We start from the raw sequence: 19,060 nt of genomic DNA, 5'->3' as shown, positions 1-19,060 counted from the left end.
TTGCACAGGGTATTCATTTTCAAATGAGATTACCCTAATCTAAGGACAAGCAGCCTAAACAAATTAATTGCAGGAGCAGTTCTGTTCAGTGCTGAACTGTGGATCTTCACTGCAGCAGGCAAAGCTAAAGGCAGGGTTTCCAAAACAAGAAAGAAAAGCGATAGCCAAGCACTCCTTTGGAACATATCTTTGCTTTTTGAGATAGCAAAGAACAGATAATGTCAGATCCAGTGAGAAGTTTCTCTTGGAAGAAATACTTCCATGGTCAAACGGAAGGGCGAGGATGATTGAGGTGGTTGCCTCAGGAGGTAAACTGGTGCAGAAGAGGAACCATGGAGGAGAGGGGAGTGATGGGCTAGAGTGGCATTGGCTAGAGCAGCATCACAGCACACCCTAGGCCACCACTCTTTTCTTCTCCATGCTACCTTTTCTGCTCCATTCCACTCTTTCTTCCAAATGCAGCAAATGAGAAGGGGAGTAGTGGAGACAGTGGATGGTGTGTGACTAGGTAAGGGCGGCAGCATTTGGTACAGTAAGACACCACACTGCAGGAGCTGGAAGGTCTTGGGCCAAGCAGCTACTTCATGAAGTTGGGCCAAGAAAGAGAGGCTTGTGCATTCTGAAGTACTGTAGAAGAGAATGCAAGTTAGCAACAGTGAAAACAAAAGGTAAAGGGTGGGAGCTACTCATCACATATGATGAAGCTACCACTGCATTTTCCTGAATTCTTAGTCTCTTCCCTGTGCTGGGAAGGATAACATGTTATGACATCATCATTCCATTCATTTCCTTATCCCAACACCTATGCTACTGGCAGAAGTGGAGAAACATACAGCATGGTAACATCACAACATGGAATAAGTGATTCTTAATGTTACAGGGGTGGCGGGGAGGGGGGAGAACAGAACATTGGGGTGCCATTTTCGAAGGCAGCCACATGCTCTGACACCCTGAATGTTAATTCATTTTGTTCAGAGTTGACTTTGAAGCATGGCAGCCAAGTAACAAGGAACCCCAAGGAGATCACAAACACACCCCCTGATTAGTGAAGTGCTAAGCACAATGTTTGCAGTGCACATTTAGACAGGGAATATAATTTGCTTCTTGTCATGTGAGAAATACCTTGTTCGAGGCATACAAGAACAACTGAATTTTCTCCAAAACGACAACTCACCAGTCTCTGGCTCCAATTGCTCTTTGCAGATGCTTGGTTAAAAATTTAGCAACCCTTGAAGAATAGTTGGAAGACTCAAAATGGCCAATGCCCATGAAGTACCTCTTTCTGGCTAATTCCCCACCACCACCACCACCACCACATACCTGTGTTTCTGGGTCATCTGATCCCAAACTGGCAGCTCCCAGTTTTACCACCTCTGCTAGCTGCGTGATAGTACTAGCAGATGACTGTGCAGCTTGGGCTAGCTTCTCCTGGCTGGAGGCTGCTCCGGACACCAACAGCTTTGTATCTTCAACCAATGCTTTTGCTGTCTTCAGTATATTTTCCCTAGAAAGAAGGATTACAAAGGAAAAGAGGGATCGATTGGTAATCAGAACTGTTGTGAAGTTGTGAATCAGAACTGTTGTGTTTAAATAGGCGTGTCCTATGCCATTGTGAATCAGTGGCATAGCTAAGGCATCTGGCACTGGGGCACAAAATTTTTAACATCCCCAAACAACAAAATATTTACCCCTCCCTAGGTGTTAACAGCACCCAGAGTGCTTAACACACACACACACACACACACACACACACACACACACACACACACACACACACTCCGGCACCCAGGAGGTAGTGTGAAAACTGGGTAACAGGCCTTGTGGGGGTGTCAAGCTGGGGTCTCCTTGCTGAAGAAAGAACCCCCCAAGGTCCAGGTGGTGGTCTGAGGATCAGAGAGAACACACACAGCCTTCCTGCACCTCACACCACCTCCTGGACACCAGGAGGCTTCTTTCTCCAGTGGGAGCAGCGGCTTGACACCCCCTAAAAGTCTGGCACCCAAGTCGGTATACCCCCTGGTCCCCTTAGATTCACTGCTGCTGTGATAATTACACTTCTATAATTACCCTCTGAATCAGGCTGCAAAGTAAACTCAGAACAGATGGATTAACTTTCAGGTTGTCAGAGCACTAAACACAATGAAGTTCAGCTCCAACAACTTCTTGGAAGGGAACATGACGTCACCATGGTGAAAGCAAGTGCAAGGCTCTTGATTCAACCAGTTGAATCCCAGGGCAGGCTATTCAATTCAATGAATGGAATTTCTTTGGCTGGATTTGCATATGGTAGAGAATATAGAAAATGGCTTGTTTATGCCTTACTGGACCAAATGTTCAGGGCAGATGGAAAGGAGAGAAAACTACTGGACAAAAGGTTAGTAAGTGAAAGAGGAAAACAAACTTTGCAATACCTAAAGAGCTCTGTGAACGGTGACATTGCTGGGGGGGGGGTACAGGCTGCACTAGGTGTAGTGTACAGGGGAGTGACACCATTACTGGCCAAAATTTTTAAACTCTTGGTATTTTCGAATAATACCATCATGTTATATATCATTCAATGTGTGGTTTTATGCAGAATGCAATGAAACAAACCCCATTGAAATATGTTTATTCTATCAAAAATATTTTTTAAAAAATGGCGCATGGTTCACCACCATGCCCACTGCTTGGGGTGTTGCCCCGTCCACTGCATGGGAGGAGGTCCATCATGTGGGTGGGGGTCCATCATGAGGGAGATGCACTGGTCTCCCTCACCGGGTAAAGCAAACCCTAGTGAGGCCACTGTCTGTGATATCTGAAATCCTGCTATTCTACCAACACAGTAGGTCTGCTGAAAATAATCATTTATCCTCTGTTCAGCATTTTTAACATACTTCACAACTCTCAGCTTGTTCTGATAGCAGAAGGAAACCTGAATTTCTCAAGAAGCTGAGTGTGATGGCTTTCACAAACTCATGCTGCACACTCAGCATGGACAATAACTGCAGTTCTTGAGAGTCAGACCACAACCTTCCCACGAATATCCAGGTTACCTAACAGGGATCTCTTTGTTCTTTCTGATATTGAAATGTATGGAATATGCAGTACAGTGGTAGAATTCCACTACCCCATTCCACTGAATTCTACTGCCCCATGGAATTCCACTGCCCCATATTAATATCCTGAGATCAGGAAACACATTTCCTGCTATAAAATTCAAAAAAGTAAACATCATTGCACAACTGACTTATGGAGTCATGCAATTGGATTGCTTTTGATTTCATTTTTTGCTAAAATACTTGACATTTTCTTAAACAAATTTGTTCACAATGATCTGAGTGAAAAAGGGAGGAAACCTATGAATGCCCAAGTATTTATTTTTCTATATATGTATAGCCCCCCCCCCCCCCAAATTGTTCAAAAAGTACTTTTCTAGAGTTCGGTTCTACAAAGTTCAAAGTTGGAAGAAACCAACCCATTTTCAGGATTTCCCTTCACCATACTGAGGGCTAGAAGCAAATTAAACTTCCAACTGAAGTTTGCAAAATGGCATTAGTTCTGGCAGGGAACCATACTTCATGCATCTAGCAATGAATGCTGTTCAGAATCCTAGGCTCATCTCACATATGAGTTAGAAATTTAACTTTTCTTTATAGCCAAGAGGCACCAGCTGCTCAGTAGTGTAAAAATGCATAAAGAATTTTATGTATATGTTGGTGTGTGGGAAAAAAAGTCTCATCTAGGCAAAAGAAAATTAAAACATTTTCCCAGGTTTACTGATCAGAGATATTTCCAGCTTCATTTTCCTCTTGACCATGTTTATTCTAGCTGAAATGCAGTGATGCAGTTAAATTGATTTTGCTTCGTGCCTAGACTAGAATCATATATTTTTATTAGTCAGCTTTCGTAATACACTTTTCTCAAACCCCCCTTCCTCTCCAAAACAACCCACAGCTTTGCTGTGCCTTTCCAAATCCAAAAGTGCGATTTCAGAATGAACCAAAAAAGATGAGAACTTGGGGGTGGTTCAGAATCCCCCAAATCTGCAGGGCCTTGTGTAGAGAATTTTCATTAATGTGGAATTAGGTGTTGTAGAGCAATAAAAGGAAAAAAAAAGAAAGGATTTTAAGACTATCATGCCTTTGAGTTTTCCAAAGCCACTTGCTTATCAGGCGTCTTCCCAAGGCGGCTTTTTATCCCAGATAGGAAAGAGCTCTGCGCTTCAGAAATGCCTCAAAATTAAACTGTTATGAAAAGCAATTTAAAACCAGAAGCACTTTTTACACCAAAACATGTCTGTTTGGGCTTGGAGACAGACAATTTTGAGAGCTGGAGGTGGCCAGAGGTGCTGAACACCCCATGACAGTCAGATTATTTCTTCTGTCCCACTGTTGCCTCTGGTCAATCAAGTGTGACAGGTTTTTGAAATGCCCTGTCAAATCTGTTTGAAAGAAGGAAAAGTAGGCAACCCCTCTTTCATACTCAGCTCTCTGAAAAAAACCTATAGATCAGAGCTTTTCAATCTTTCTGTTTTTTGCACATGCCACTCTTCCAAGTACCACTGTTTGTGGGTACCACTTTGATGAGTACCACTGCTGCTGCCAGAGACATCAGCTGTGCATAGGAGTGAGCACCTTTTCCCACAGTTGGAGCTTTGCTCTGCACTCTCCTTTCCCAAACCATGATTCTTTGGAAGGGTCAGGCAACTGTACAGCCACAGGTTGCCCACTGGTGCACCACTGCCCAGCTATCTCCATTTTCAGCGATGATGAACCAGGCTGGCCGATCCACAGGGCAGAATCACCTGCTATACTGTGAACTGCCATTAGCTGAAAAACACTGTTCTATTCATTTATACTTCTAAACCTGGAGATAGAACTATCTTACCTTATTCTCCCTAACAACTCCTCTTCAGACTAGAAAAGTGGCTCCTGAGGGGGGACATGATTGAGACATACAAAATTATGCATGGGAAGGATAAAGTGGATAGAGAGATGCTCTTTACACTCTCGCATAACACCAGAACCAGGGCACATCCACTAAAATTGAGTGTTGGGAGAGTTAGGAAAGATTAAAAAAAATATTTCTTTACTCGGCGTGTGGTTGGTCTATGGAACTCCATGCCACAGGATGTGGTGACGGCATCTGGCCTGGATGCCTTTAAAAGGGGAATTGGACAAGTTTCTGGAGGAAAAATCCATTACAGTTACAAGCCATGATGTGTATGTGCAACCTCCTGATTTTAGAAATGGGCTATGTCAGAATGCCAGATGCAAGGGAGGGTACCAGGATGAGGTCTCTTGTTATCAGGTGTGCTCCCTGGGGCATTAGGTGAGATACAGGAAGCTGGACTAGATGGGCCTATGGCCTGATCCAGTGGGGCTGTTCTTATGTTCTTAATAACTAGAAACATCTAGGGAGAACCATTTAAGCATTGGTGTTTATTTTTCCCCCCTCTGCATTAGTTTACAGATAGCAAGGCATACAGACTTCCTGCATCATTCAAGCTAATCTACCCAGACTGAGTGTACCAGGAAGAGATACTTGTACAAGCTCATGTGTGCTAAGAGGTCCCAAAGTGCGTTGCCATGCTACAGTGATTCTTTCTCACATATATAGCACCTGGACCAAGCAACCACAATTCAGTTTTGCCTCTGACAAGTCGACCTAGCATCTGCTCTACCTCCTGTAGCAAATATGAAAATCAGCCACATTGGGAGCTGATTTATACCAGATTCCGTGGGGACTCGTTTAGGCCACACCTTCTCCATTTTCTTAAGTTACTGCAGAGCTAGAAGCTAAATCCCTGCTAATTGGGTAAGAGGCACTTTTTCAAGTGGGTGCTCCTTTTTTAGCAGGGGGAGAGTAACTGGCCCATCTCACCCCAGCAGTGTCTGTTCTAGTGGCTGTCTGCTGGTATTCATTTGCATCTTTTTAGATTGTGAGCCCTTTTGGGACAGGGAGCCATTTAGTTATTTGATTTTTCTCTGTAAACCGCTTTGTGAACTTTTAGTTGAAAAGCGGTATATAAATACTGTTAATAATAATTAATAATAAATGCAAGTCCTCTGTAGAAGCTGATCTTGATTAAAGTTACTGTTTTAAGTTTGTTCTGAGACTCAATGATTGAAAGCAAGCATTGCAATTTGAAACACACACACTCCACCCCAACTGACCTATGGTCTGCAAATGACTCGTTGTTCTCAGCATTCAGCGTCCCAGCCGTGGCAAACATGATGGTGGTGTCCAGGTCAGCAATAATTCCTGACACGGCGCTGGCAGCGGTTATACATGCCTGGGTGCCTTTGTTCCCTGCCTGAAGGGCCGACAGAACCAAGGATACCTGCCAAAAGCACAAGGAAAGGCTGCTGCAAAGAAAACTCATGTTTAGTGGGAAAGGAGTTCATTTTGACATGCAAACGGGCCATGTGGCAGGACACTGGCCACTCACCTTTTCACTGACAGCGCGAGCACATTCTATCAGTTCTCTCTTGGTATAGCTATCTGTAGGGCAGATCTGTAGTGCTCCAGCCTTCTGGACTAAAAAGATACAGCTATGCCCCAGTTCCTGAACCCGTGTCCTGATCTGGAAGCCTATCTGGATAGCCAAAAGGTTAAGAAAGAAAGTATAAGGGAAAAGAGAAAGAAAAACCAGTTGGCACCTTTTTAAAGAAAATGTTTTTGCACAACAGCTCCTGCTATATTTACAATATTTTTAAGCCACCTTTCTGCTATATAGAAGAAGATCAAAACCATTAAAACAATAATACATGAACAGTAGAAATTCACAGCAGCAGGTTAAAAAAATCATTAGCTCCAAGCAGCAGTAAGAGCAAATCAGAGTCTAACAAACAGTAACCCAAACCAAACTGACATTAACAACTCTTTGTACTAAATAATACAATGTAAGGCACCCACTGAAATGCAGTGACACAGATGCCGAGCGGATCTCCCTGCGGGAGTCCCTCTGTCAGGCTGACATCAGCAGTTGAGAAATAAGTTGCCATCAGTGTATAGCAGGGAGAAATAAGCAGGTCAACCTCCTCCTGAGTCTCTTATTACATTATTCCTAGTAAGCCAAATGCACCAAAAGACAGTACTTTTTACAGGCCTGAAAAAACTGCTGTCATTTGACATTACTATCTAGTTGCATGTTCCATCCTCCCATTGGCATGCTCAAAAAAGTGGACAAAAAAACCACTTTGGTATGACTCAGTACAAAACCACTGTGATCAAAGCGTTGCTGGAGGGGTCAGTTGAGGATGGAGAGGGGGAGGACAAAAGAAGGACACCACCCTTTGATCCAAAGGCACTGCTACTGTTTGGCATGGTGGGTCTTGAACCTGGCATAAGGGCCCAGGTGCCATGCTTCTCGCATGACTAGAGTATTTATCTCTTAGGCTGAGGAAGTTACTGGCCTGATCTCAGCTGTATGCAATGCCTCCACAATGGCCAGGGCTAGCACTGGTCCAGGTGATCTGAGGAGCCAATATGGGCCAGGTTGGTTTTATGCCACACTTAGTCCAGTCACAATTCCTCAACCTGAGCAACTCATTAGGGTAGCAGCACAAACTCTTCTCTTGGCTTGGCTTACCTCACCTCTAGTTGTTTTCTTTTGGAATTAGTCTCCAGCCTGGCCCTGGCTATACTTTCTGCCTGTCCCTCCCTTTCTGATAATCTTCTACCTGATTCAGAACTTGATCCCAGCCTGCCTTGATCCCATCTGCTGCTGCTTGTCCCTATAGATGCTCTCATCTGCCTGCATTGCAATTGGACCCTCCCTCCCAGCTACAGTTTGGCTTGAAGCCAGGACAAGACTTAACAGCTCCCTTCCTACTCCTTTTGCATTGGATTGGCAATGAGAAGGCCAGGAGCTATTCCTCTGACCAGATTTGGCTCAGTTACCTCCGCTTGCAGATCCTTATTGTGGATGTCACAAAAATACAACAGGCAATGGATACAGCGGAAAAGCATCCTTTCTCTAGATTTATGTTTGCATTCTGAAACTTCAGAAAAAAAAGTAAGGGACTGCAAATTTAATTTCTGTGTGATGTCAAAGGAAAAGCCAGACTTTGAGAAGGTTGCATCAGATCTTCTGGGTGCTCCACCTAATTACACAAGATACACATTCCTGTCAAAGCTATGGCATATTCATTAAAAGAAATTCAAAGGTTGCAGACCTCCTCTGGTTCCGCAGTAGCAGCTGCCATTCGTCCCTGGAAAGCCAGGTGCCCATAGTCAGTGGTCATTTGTGATGCGAGCCCTCCTAGCTCTTCAGGGTTGGTAACTGACTTTGTCATCTGGGGGAAAAAAAACAACAAAAAATGAGCAACAGAAGATGATACAGATGAAGAAGAACTTGCTAACCTGCAGGATTTGAGAAGTGACATGTGGGTAGTCATTTGCTGGACATGGAAAGCATCAGTAATGTCAATAAGGTTGATGTCACCCAGTGCAGAGGGGAGGGGGCAAAAGAGCCAGAAAAGTCTTGGGAGTCTGGGTCTACAGGGCTTCCTGATGTGGAGCCCAGGTCTACCTGCCCATCTTTCCTTTCCTTCCTTTGGTGTCACCCCCCCGATGGTGACACCCAGTACTGTCTGTACCCCCACACCCCACTAGTACTGCCACTGGAAAGGATCCAAGCAAAACACAACAAGCATGTTTAAAATGAATGAATGAAAGGCAAAACTGGGTACCGTGCCTTCTTCCACACAATGGGGGAGCCAAAAGGATAACCACAGTACAATTACAATCAAGGAGAAAATGTATACCATTATGGTCCAACACCACCTCCTTAAGCAGGTCCTGGAAAGTACTAGTGATCACTTCCTGACCACGTTAAAAAAGAGCAAACAACAATTATTCTGAATATCACCATGCTAGCTAAATGGAACCTCCACATTCAGACACAGTATACCACTGATTACCAGTTGCTGGGGACAAACAGCAGGAGGCTGCTTGTGTGCTTCACAAAGGTGTTTGGGTGCACAAGCTTACAAAAAAGAATGCAGAATGAAACAGTTAGTACTAAGGTTCTTGGGTTACAGCCCAATCCAACCACTTCTTGTTCTTACCATTTCTTGGGCCGTTACAGCAATAGCTTTAGAGTACTTGACTACGGTGGTCTGATAATCCACAAAGGATCCCTTGGGCTCTGGTGGTGTGCCCTCATCCAGCTGGGGGAAGCAAAGAGAGGGAAGGTTGAGAAGGAAGGCAGTCCAAAACAGTCTTTGTAGCAGTGCAAGGCAGCTAAAAATGCTCTTGCAGCCTTGAATAAATAATGCAAATTAAAAACAGTCTCATCAGACGCTAGATTCTCACAGATACTTCCTGCATGTTTTGGTGCCATTTAATTTCCAGTGTGCAGAATTATCAAGAACTGTTAAGAGTGAAAGGGAGGAGGAGAAAGATGTGGGGATATCCTGCCATAACCACAGTGATTGACAAAAGAAATACCAATAAATCTACATTTGCATTGCATTGCCCAGCCTTTGAGAGTTTGAGCTGGGGGCTCTTTCTACCATAAAGGACTTAACATATATACTGTATAAGCCAGTTTCCCAAAGTTCTGTCTATGTCTAGAGCAGACCATGCAGATAAAGGGGAAGAGACATGCATATAAGAGCAGCTGATTTCTCTGTTCTATGGGAGAAAGAGGGATCATAGAATTGCAGCTTGTCCCCACCCCAGGGGCCTTGCAGTAGAAGCTCTCTCTCCCTACACACACACACATAACTTGTTATAACAATGGGTATCTTGCTAGTCATCAGAACAACATGAAGAAAAAGGCAAGGAAAACAGAGTTGCCAAATTATTAGTGAAAAAGACAGCTTTTATATGACCATAGCAAGCTAGCTTGAGCCTTCTCATAAGTCAGGGATCAGCTCAAAAGAAATAGCAATAAATATAGGATTCCGGGAGCTCCTTACGGACCTTGCTCATGGCCTCAGCAATGGAATCGACCATGTTGCCCACCATGCCAACTTCGCTTGCGGCTTCATTTAAGGTCACCATGATGTCATCCACTGCTTCCTTCATCAGCTGTGCAGCTTCTGTGATGGCATCATGAGTGTGTGAAGCCTGATAAGAGAAACAGACAAAATACATTGAGCTACCACTCTCTCTGTCCAATGTAATAGAAAATCACATTCTGTGCCCCTTCAATTTAATTTAAAAATAAGACTTTTGCGCTTGGTGACATGACAACGTCCCCAGTTAAAACCTTACCTCTGCACTGAACTCACTCAGTGGCTTTAGGCAAGCCATTCCCCGCTCAGCCTCAACCTTTCCATCTGCAATATGGGGATAATGCTACTAACATTACAGGGTGGTGGTTGTAAAGGTTCCATCAAGATACGTACTTCATGTGAAGCATATTGCACACTCATAAAGAGCTACACACATGGAAAATATTGTTATACATTTTGCTATTATATGGAATTAAGGACTTCTAACCACAGTGGAAAGAAAGCAACAGTAAGGGGTCACATCCCAGATGTGTTAAAGCAGGAGAGTGGGGAACAGACCATTCTCTCTCCAATCCATAACCGTAAAAGTAAAAAGAATCCTTGAAAACACATTCAGTTCTTCCCCCCTCACCCAAAACTTCAGGAAAATGCAGCATTTGCTTCATGAGTTCATCAAGGGAGACCATAATCAGGCAGAGATGATTACTGAAGTCTGGATTTTTAATTACATATGTCTGTATGAGGGCCATTAAAGAATATCTCCAGAGTCTCTCATCATCCATCAGCACTTGGCTTGATTGCTCACCATATTTTTAGATTCACAACAGACAAATAGTCTGTCTTTGAAAGCTTCTCTTGATAAACTGAAGATACTTTATGGAACAACTAAGGCCTGGGCTACATGTGTAGAACAGTGTGGTAGCAGAATGGGCTGTGCTTGTTCAGACTGCAGGTGAAAGATCACATTTTGTAATGCTCCATCTCAGAAGGTCCCCTTTAGATGATGTCAGCCTCTTCCTGCAATCCAGAGAGTGGCATACCTTGGGATTTCCTCCTCCTTCTTTAGCTGCATAGAGCATCTGGAGGGCAGATTCCGCTAGAGTCTTGGTCTGGTCCAACAACGTCATTTGCTGTTGATGATTCATCAGCTTGGAGACAACGCCAACAGCAGCGAGAACCAATGGCTCAAAGTAGCTGGCTAGCTGAGTAACCTGACAACAAAAGAGGACAGCCTCAAACATCCAGTACTGCACTGAGACAAACTAAGACCCAAATCCTAACTCACTCTGTAGCACTGACATAGCTGTGCCAATGGGACATGTGCTGCACCCTGCAGTTGGGGGGCACTCATGGAGTCCTCCTCAAAATAAGGGAATGTTTGTTTCCTTACCTAGGAGCTGCATTGCCCTTATGTCAGGATTGGAAATTGGGTTAGGATTGCATCCTAAGTTTGTTAGAGTAGCACAGGAAGCCAACAGTATTAGTGATAAATATTAATCCTGACCTGGATCTTGCCTCAGTCATCATATCACTAGCAAGGCTAGTTCACTCATGGGGCCGACTGGAACATTGGCCTCAGTTGGGAGATTGACGGGGCAGAGTGGGTAAACCATCTCCACAGTGAGGAGGAGGAGAGAGTCCTCCTCTCCTCCACACTTCCCCTTCTGCTCTCTTCTGCCTTTTCAAATTCAGGGAGTGGGAGGGGGAGCAATGGAGGAGGCAGCAGCTGGCACACTGTCAGATAAGGGACAGACATTTGCTGCACTGCTGGGAAGTCTTGGGTTGGCTTTGCTCATTTCCACATTTTTTTTTTGGCAAGGAACTAATCTCTCAGCCTCACCTTCCCCTTTAAATATGGGAATATGAAACTACCTTGCAGGATTGTTGTACAGGTTTACTGAGGTGATATATGTGAAGCACTTTGAACATGTGAAACCACTCATAAATACAAGGGCATTGCCTCTCTCTCTGCAGGCATATCTGTTATAGAATAATAATAATAATAATAATAATAATAATAATAATAATAATATACAGTATTTATATACCGCCTTTCTTGGTCTTTTATTCAAGACTTTATTCAAGGCGGTTTACACAGGCAGGCTTATTAAATCCACGCAGGGATTTTTACAAATTGAAAGAAGGTTCTCTTTTTCAAGAACCACCACATTCAAGGTGTTACACTCCGATCTGGTTTAACATTCTGGCCTCCATCCTCCCACGCTCCGAGCAGATGGAACAGCTCAGCTGCAGCTTGCCAGCTGCTTCAAGGTCGCATGGTGCCGGTGGCCTCGAACTGGCGACCTTGTGGATGTTAATCTTCAGGCAAATGGAGGCTCTACCCTCTAGACCAGACCTCCTGCCCCCTCTAGACCAGACCTCCTGCCCATAGAACCGAAATCCTTCTCTCTTGAAGGCACACTGACAACTGCACAAGAACTCTGACATCAAATCCAATTACACAGGCCAACACACATTTTGCTGTCTTAAAAGTTAGACCAATTTGTGGGTATATTTGGGGCACTGATACCAAAAATGGCATCAGTTTTGCACTATCATGTCAAATTTTGGCGATACGGCATAGTCTTGTTAATGAATGGTTCAAGCAGCTTCCTCACAAGGAAGCTGCTTGAACCATTCACTAATGAGGCTAAAATGTATCTCCGAAACTAGATGTAATAGGGCAAAACTAATGACAATTTTGGAATCAGCACCCCTTTCATATAAAACCACCATAAACTTTGAAAATTTTTTTTTCTGACCCTCAAATTCACAGGCCTCTGTTATTTTACTGTCCCTAGTTACCTTGGAAAATATGTTTCTTCTGCATCTTTTTAGCTTGTAAACCCTTTTGGGAAAAGGAACCATTTATCTACATATTTGATACTTTCTGTAAACTGCTTTGTGAACTTTTACGTAGAAAAGCAACATGATATTGATATTAATATGAATACATATTTTAAAACTGACATGGAAGCAAGTAGAAATCTAAGTGTATAAAGAAAGATGATCTCTCTTCAGCCACAAGAGAGAGGGGAGATCTATCGTAATTAAATGCTGGCATAAAGGTATTTAACGCTGGTAAGAGTTGGCATTTCAATTGACATAGCCCTTGGTTACTTTTTCCCACTTCCATGTAGCTCCTTTACTTTTCCATTAATTGGTGTAAGAGACTCTCCTGCAGTGCATCCTATGCATGTCTACTCAGAAGTAAGTCCAATTGTGTTAAATGAACACCATTTCCTCTTAGGAAAGTGTGTAGAGGATTGCAGCCCTAATGGATTAAGCACCATGGTGAATCTTCCAACATCCATCGGACAGATTGGGAGAGCTCCGGCACGTTCCCATGTAAGCCAGCTCTTCAATGCTGGCACTGATCCATGCAGCTAGTGGGAGCTGCTGCCACCCTCCTCCCATTTTGCAGTTTCCAGGGCTCCTACCTTGTGTCCAAGCTGAGCAGCTTCCCCTCGAGCTGCCGTGGCAATGGGATCAATGAGATGCCCAATTTCCTGGACCACCGAAGTCAGTTGCTCCTGCAAGGCCTGAGAAGCAACAAAGATGTCAACAAGCCACCAAAGAGTCTGATTAAATTGCACAGGGTAGTTCCATTAAATAACAGAGATCCCCCACAAGCATGGATAAATAATTGTTTAACCATATTTGTATCCTGTCTTCCCATTTTGAGACCAACATGTTTAAGGGGGCTCACATCAAAAATAAGCAAAATAATGAAAAAATGCTTTAAGCCCTAACAACAAACAGATGCAGCAGATATACAACCAAGTCGCAAACTTAGGGAGGTTTGGGGTGCTCAGAGTTCTTGGCTCTTGAACCCTAAAGCCCACAAGGCCCCCCTGTCCAGTAGTACTGCCACCACGCTGTATGTGCCAGTGCCTCTGTCCAGGGACACTGAGACCCTCTAGGCTTAATTCTATCCCTTGCAGGCACTGAGCGCTTTCTCCAATTAAAGCTTCAGTCCTCAAGTTACTAGACCTCAATGAGCACTTGGTAGCTTGCTGAACGGCTAGGCAGGATTCTGAACCTTTGTCCCCAACAGGCAATAAAACAACTTGGTAAAAGAGATTTTAGTTTATTAAGTACATAAGGTTACATAAAGTTACAGTAAGGCAGCAAATGCTAGAGGCATAAACATCTAGGAAACATATCAGCAATAAAATAATAAAGCTAGCTGGCTATCTCTGTTAATCCCTATCTCTCACCTGGGTCAGCTTCTCTTGTAGATCTTTTAGCTCCAGGCTACCTGTGAGGCCAGGTGCCCATGGTGGACAATTGGAGCTCACAAGCGTGCAGGATGTTGCACCAAAAGTTTCTGATTGGACAATCTAAATAAGTGTGAAGTCACCTCAGCACTATTAGCATAAGAAGTATAATAATGAGTGCCCCAAGGGGTGTGTGTGTTCCTTCTTGAACAGAGTTTTACCAAAAACTCTGTTCAAGAAGGAACACACACACCCCTTGGGGCACTCATTATTATACGTACTTCTTATGCTAATAGTGCTGAGGTGACTTCACACTTATTTAGATTGTCCAATCAGAAACTTTTGAGGACAGAACCTTTTTAAAGTTGGCCTGGTTGCTAGCCCTCCTAGTTCTTACCCCTCCCAACTGGAGATCCATAGCTGCATTCCATTCCGCTTGATCGGGCGCCTCTCCTAAGGTGTTAAACATTCCAAGGGGTTGTAATTCTTGTTTATTTACTCACATTCTTGCAGCTGGGAACTGCTAGCCACTTCTCTAAGTTCTCTAAGCCACTTCTCTAAGTTACTGACTTAGTTTGGTTCAGGCTCCACATGCTAACCTAGGCCTAACATGTACATATTCATGACAAACCATCAAAAATGTCAGCGGGAAGGGCAAATTATAAGCCAGCTCAGCCAGGAGCCTGCTGCAACAAAAAGGTTTTCAGTCAATGTTTAAAAGCCATTAGGGAGGAAGCCAGATGGATCTCCCTGAACTGAGAGTTCTATCACTTGGGCACAACCATCAGAAGACTAACAAAAGGCCTAATCTATTTTACATTATTATTTTAATTTACTATGGTTTCCATTGTTCTACAGCATCTGCTGCTTGCTGCATCTTCTCAGACCTCAATAAATACCCTTCTTCAAATTCCGCTTGACAGCACCTGCTCCCATCTCTGTTGAGAGGACACAAAACTTGGAAACAACTGTTGCCTCTGCTCTGGATTAACTTTAGGATGGCTGGTTTCAGACATAACAAACCACCATGGTTTTTTGTTACAAGCATGCACTTGGGGCTCACATGCTCCCCACTCCCGGTTGGGGTTAGAAGAAACCAAAGTATCCTGCTTCATGTGAACTCAGGAAACTGTGGTGTGCCCAAATCACAATCAGCAAGCCAGAATATTCAGCCAAAGCAACTGGTGCAGCCCAGTCTTTGTAAGAGTATACTACAGAGAAGAACAATCATGCTGTTTGGCAAGATGTATGAGAAAAGATGCAATGTCATGCCTAAGGTGATGAGATGGGAAGTTGCTGGCACAAATCCCACCTCAGCCCCAAGGGAGCCTTAACACAAACCCCTATTGCCTCAGCTTTCCATCTGCAATATAAGGAGAATAGTGCTGTCCTAGATTAGGGTAAATAATATAAAGCCTTTCCCAAACTGTGGGACACAACCCACTGGTGTGTTGTGAGCCCATGTGAGATGGGTCGTGGGCTGGGCCCTCCCACCCACCCTTTTTTCTGAATGGCTCCAAATAAGAGCCATTCTGGAGGCAGTGGGTGGTTCCCAGAGGCTTCTTCCGGGTTGTGCTGGATCAGTGATTCACTCCACTGGCCTCTGCAAGCCTCAGAGTAGCCCACAAAAGCCTCCAAAAGTCATTCCTTGTTTTCAGAGATAACTTCCGGTTTGCCTTTGAAATCTGGGAGTGGCTTTTAGAGGCTTCTGTGGGCCATTCTGAGACCCATGGGGGCCAGCAGGGTGAGTTGCTGGCCTGGCACAACCCAGAAGAGGCCTCCTCAGCATCATTAGAAGTGTTTTGACCCACTGTGGAGGATGAGGTGGGTCGTGGCACCGATAAGATTGGGAACCGCTGCAATAACTTATATGAGACGTTAAAACCACTTGAAATGAGTAGAAATACTCATATTAACAAAGCTTTGTGTTATTCCTCCCACAACCTACTTATAATGAAATAGCAATGCATAGAGAAGTATCTGCAAAATGAATTGTAGCTCTGACATGGCAAATACCACTTTAGCATAATTTTAGGCCAAGCTCTGTTCTGCTTGTGAAAAGCAGGAGTTGATTAACCTTCAAGCACAGTTCTGGCTTCCTGGCCTTAAAAGATGGAAAAGGAAAGGAAACTTGGCTGCAGAGTTTGGCTCTGACAAGTTGTCAAATGCTAAAGTTTCTCCCTCTTCGTTTACATTACAAGCAAACTTTTCCTTTGATCCTGGTTTCCATCTCTCTTTTCTCCTCATTATGACCTATCTTTTAAACAAGACAATTCCCTGAACTGCTTGCCAAGAGAAAAGGTAAATTTAAAAGTCTTTTTCCTACAGATGTTTTGTTCTGCTGCTTGCAGAACACTTCTTGAGCATCCCAGATGCACTTTGCCCATCCACAAGACAGTCTGCAAGACTTCTACTGACTTACTGATAGCAGACAACCTCACAAGATTTAATAGTGTTTTATCTGGGTAGTGTTGCTCCCTCCTATCTCGCATTCACTTTGTTTGAACTGAACACAAGCATCCGGCCGAGAGGGTAATTTGCTTCCTTCTCCCTTGAATGCACAGTTTTCCATACCTCAACAGAAATGTCATCCCGTGTGGCCAAGTTTTGACTGACTGCTGCAAGGGAGGCCTGTTCAATATCCCGAATACACCTGTTGATGCCGTCAATGGAGTAGTCGCATTCTCTCTGCCCTGGGGCCTTGTCTCTGTTACAGTGAACACAAGGTGAATAAAGCGGAAGGCAGCAACCCTGTTAGTTAATATGCTACATACCTCTAGCATGACCTCTATTTGTAAGAACCCCTATGGTAAGAGACAAACCCCTGTGATAAGAAGAGGACAGGCCCACAATGTTGCAAGTAAAAACAACCAAGAAAGTCTAATGGCACTTTAAAGTCTAAGGGCGTAATCCTAATTCCTTATGTCAGTGCTTTCCAGCACTGACATAAGGGCAATGCAGCTCTGAGGTAAGGGGACAAACATTCCCTTACTTTGAGGAGGCCTCTGTTAGTGACACCCAACTGCAGGATGCAGCACATGCCCCATTGGCATCGCTATGCCAGTGGTGGAGAGCACTGACATCAGGGGTTAGGATTGCGCCCTAACACATTTATCATGATTGATTTCGATAAACCTTTATTGGCATATTGGGAGTCCACACATTTATCATAGCATAAACTTCTCTTAACTATCATCTAGCGCAGGGCTCTCCTGGCCCACAGACCAGATCCAGGGTTTGGAAAAAGTCCTCCCTCTTTACGGTTCCACCATGGAGCCACTTCTCTTCCAACTCGATCGCTGCACAGGGACACTCTGGGCAGTCACGTCTTCCCAGACATCCTGTTGCACAGCCTGCTGGAATGCTGGGCAATATATGTGATTGCCCAGAGCATCCCACTGCAGCAACTGAATTGAAAAAGAAGTGGCACCATGGTGGAATGGTAGGCGCTGGTTGGGTTGGGAAAGGCTTTTCCCAGACACAGCCGTCTCGAGTTTGGAGAATGCTGATCTAGCTAATCGGATGCATGAAGAGTAATCCTTCTCTTACAGGCAGGCAGATAACACAGGTAAGGAGCAAAGAAATTTGGAGACAGGAGTGCCAGATGCCAGGAAATGTAAGAGGTGATGAGTTTAAAAGTACACAAGATAAGGAAGGGTGTTTGAGTGTGGAGGGTGGAAAATACAATAAAGGGAATTGCAAAGAGGGGTGATACATATTGCATTCACAGGATAAGTGTTTCAATTTTTTGTAAAAAAAGAAGATGTACCTAATGGAAGTGATGAGGCTCTTAATGGACTCTGACACTGTGTGTGAGTGCCCAGCAAGAACAGACCAGGTAGGTGGGTCCTTTGGGTTGATGGCCAGTGAGCGAGCAGTTTTGATCAATGAAGCAGAGCTCTCCAACATGGTTCTGGCTGAAGTCAAAATGGGTTCCTGTGCACGAGAGCCCTGGGAGATTGCAGGGAGGGAAGACATCAGATGTTATTCCAGTAGCAACTCTTAACAGAAGAATAAAGCATTGCAGAACGTCTGTCTTATCCACAGAGTTGCGGTGTAGGTGACGTGACAAAATGTGATTTAGAGAATGTAGCCTGTTCCCTTCCAGAAAGAACAGGAAGAGGAACTAACAGCGTAATCTTATACATGCCTACTCAGAAGTAAGACTCATTGAGTTCAATAGGAATTACTCCCAAATAATTGTGTATAGGATTGCAGCCTAAGATGCTGTGAACAAGCTCTTGTCTTTTCAGGCTGTTGCCTATTCAAACATCAGAAAGCGGAAGAGGAGATCATGGGCTCCCCATCATCATAGAGGTAATTTAAGGAAGCTCTTCTCTCACCTCTGCACTAATCTGAGCTGGAATGCTGACAAACTCAGGGTTTGATGCAAAGGCTGTCAGATTTTCCACTGCTTCAATTAGTGGGGCAGTTGCAACTCGACACTTGTTACGGTTGTCTTCTGAGAAGTCGCCATCCAAGGCCTAAACAAGGAAAAATAAATTTAGGGTTCAAGGATGCAAGGTGCAAATCATCGAGAGATGCTGTCAAATCTCCTGACTCTTAAGTGGTGAAAGTGAGTGTGGTGCAATGGATAGAGAATAAGTACTGGATAGACTGGGAAGATCTGAGTTCACATTTCTCACTGATCTGCAAAGCACACTGGGTGGTAAACTTAGCTTAGCCTCAGAGAGAGAGAGAGATCCCAAAATTCAACCCTCTGAAAACTTTTCTAATAATTCCACCAACTGGCCATTCCACCTCATCACCCTAATACCGAGACCCATTCACAAGCTCTTCATTTGTAGTTGTGTCTTCCTAACAAATGCCCTCCTCCAAATTCCTTGATGTTTCTTGGCTGGTTCCTGAATTCTGTTAAGCCTGGACAGGAGG

The 19,060-nt window shown here is 44.1% G+C and overlaps 1 protein-coding gene across 4 annotated transcripts in view; it reads right to left on the bottom strand.

Annotated features, from left to right (window-relative positions):
• Positions 1 to 19,060, bottom strand: part of TLN2 (talin 2) — a 225,182-nt gene that overhangs the window by 29,294 nt on the left and 176,828 nt on the right. For all 4 annotated transcript variants that reach the window (XM_066636592.1, XM_066636591.1, XM_066636593.1 and 1 more), the window contains 11 exons: positions 18,511 to 18,651; positions 17,937 to 18,118; positions 16,742 to 16,874; positions 13,388 to 13,489; positions 10,988 to 11,158; positions 9,913 to 10,059; positions 9,054 to 9,155; positions 8,160 to 8,279; positions 6,431 to 6,577; positions 6,156 to 6,322; positions 1,321 to 1,504 (listed from right to left, as the gene is read on the bottom strand). In XM_066636592.1, the coding sequence (XP_066492689.1) occupies positions 1,321 to 1,504; positions 6,156 to 6,322; positions 6,431 to 6,577; positions 8,160 to 8,279; positions 9,054 to 9,155; positions 9,913 to 10,059; positions 10,988 to 11,158; positions 13,388 to 13,489; positions 16,742 to 16,874; positions 17,937 to 18,118; positions 18,511 to 18,651 (1,596 nt within the window). The remainder of the gene's footprint in view (positions 1 to 1,320; positions 1,505 to 6,155; positions 6,323 to 6,430; positions 6,578 to 8,159; positions 8,280 to 9,053; positions 9,156 to 9,912; positions 10,060 to 10,987; positions 11,159 to 13,387; positions 13,490 to 16,741; positions 16,875 to 17,936; positions 18,119 to 18,510; positions 18,652 to 19,060) is intronic.

Source organism: Tiliqua scincoides, chromosome 8, assembly GCF_035046505.1.
Source record: "Tiliqua scincoides isolate rTilSci1 chromosome 8, rTilSci1.hap2, whole genome shotgun sequence".
Lineage (NCBI taxonomy): Eukaryota > Metazoa > Chordata > Lepidosauria > Squamata > Scincidae > Tiliqua > Tiliqua scincoides.
This window is presented reverse-complemented; position numbering and strand designations above follow the sequence as displayed.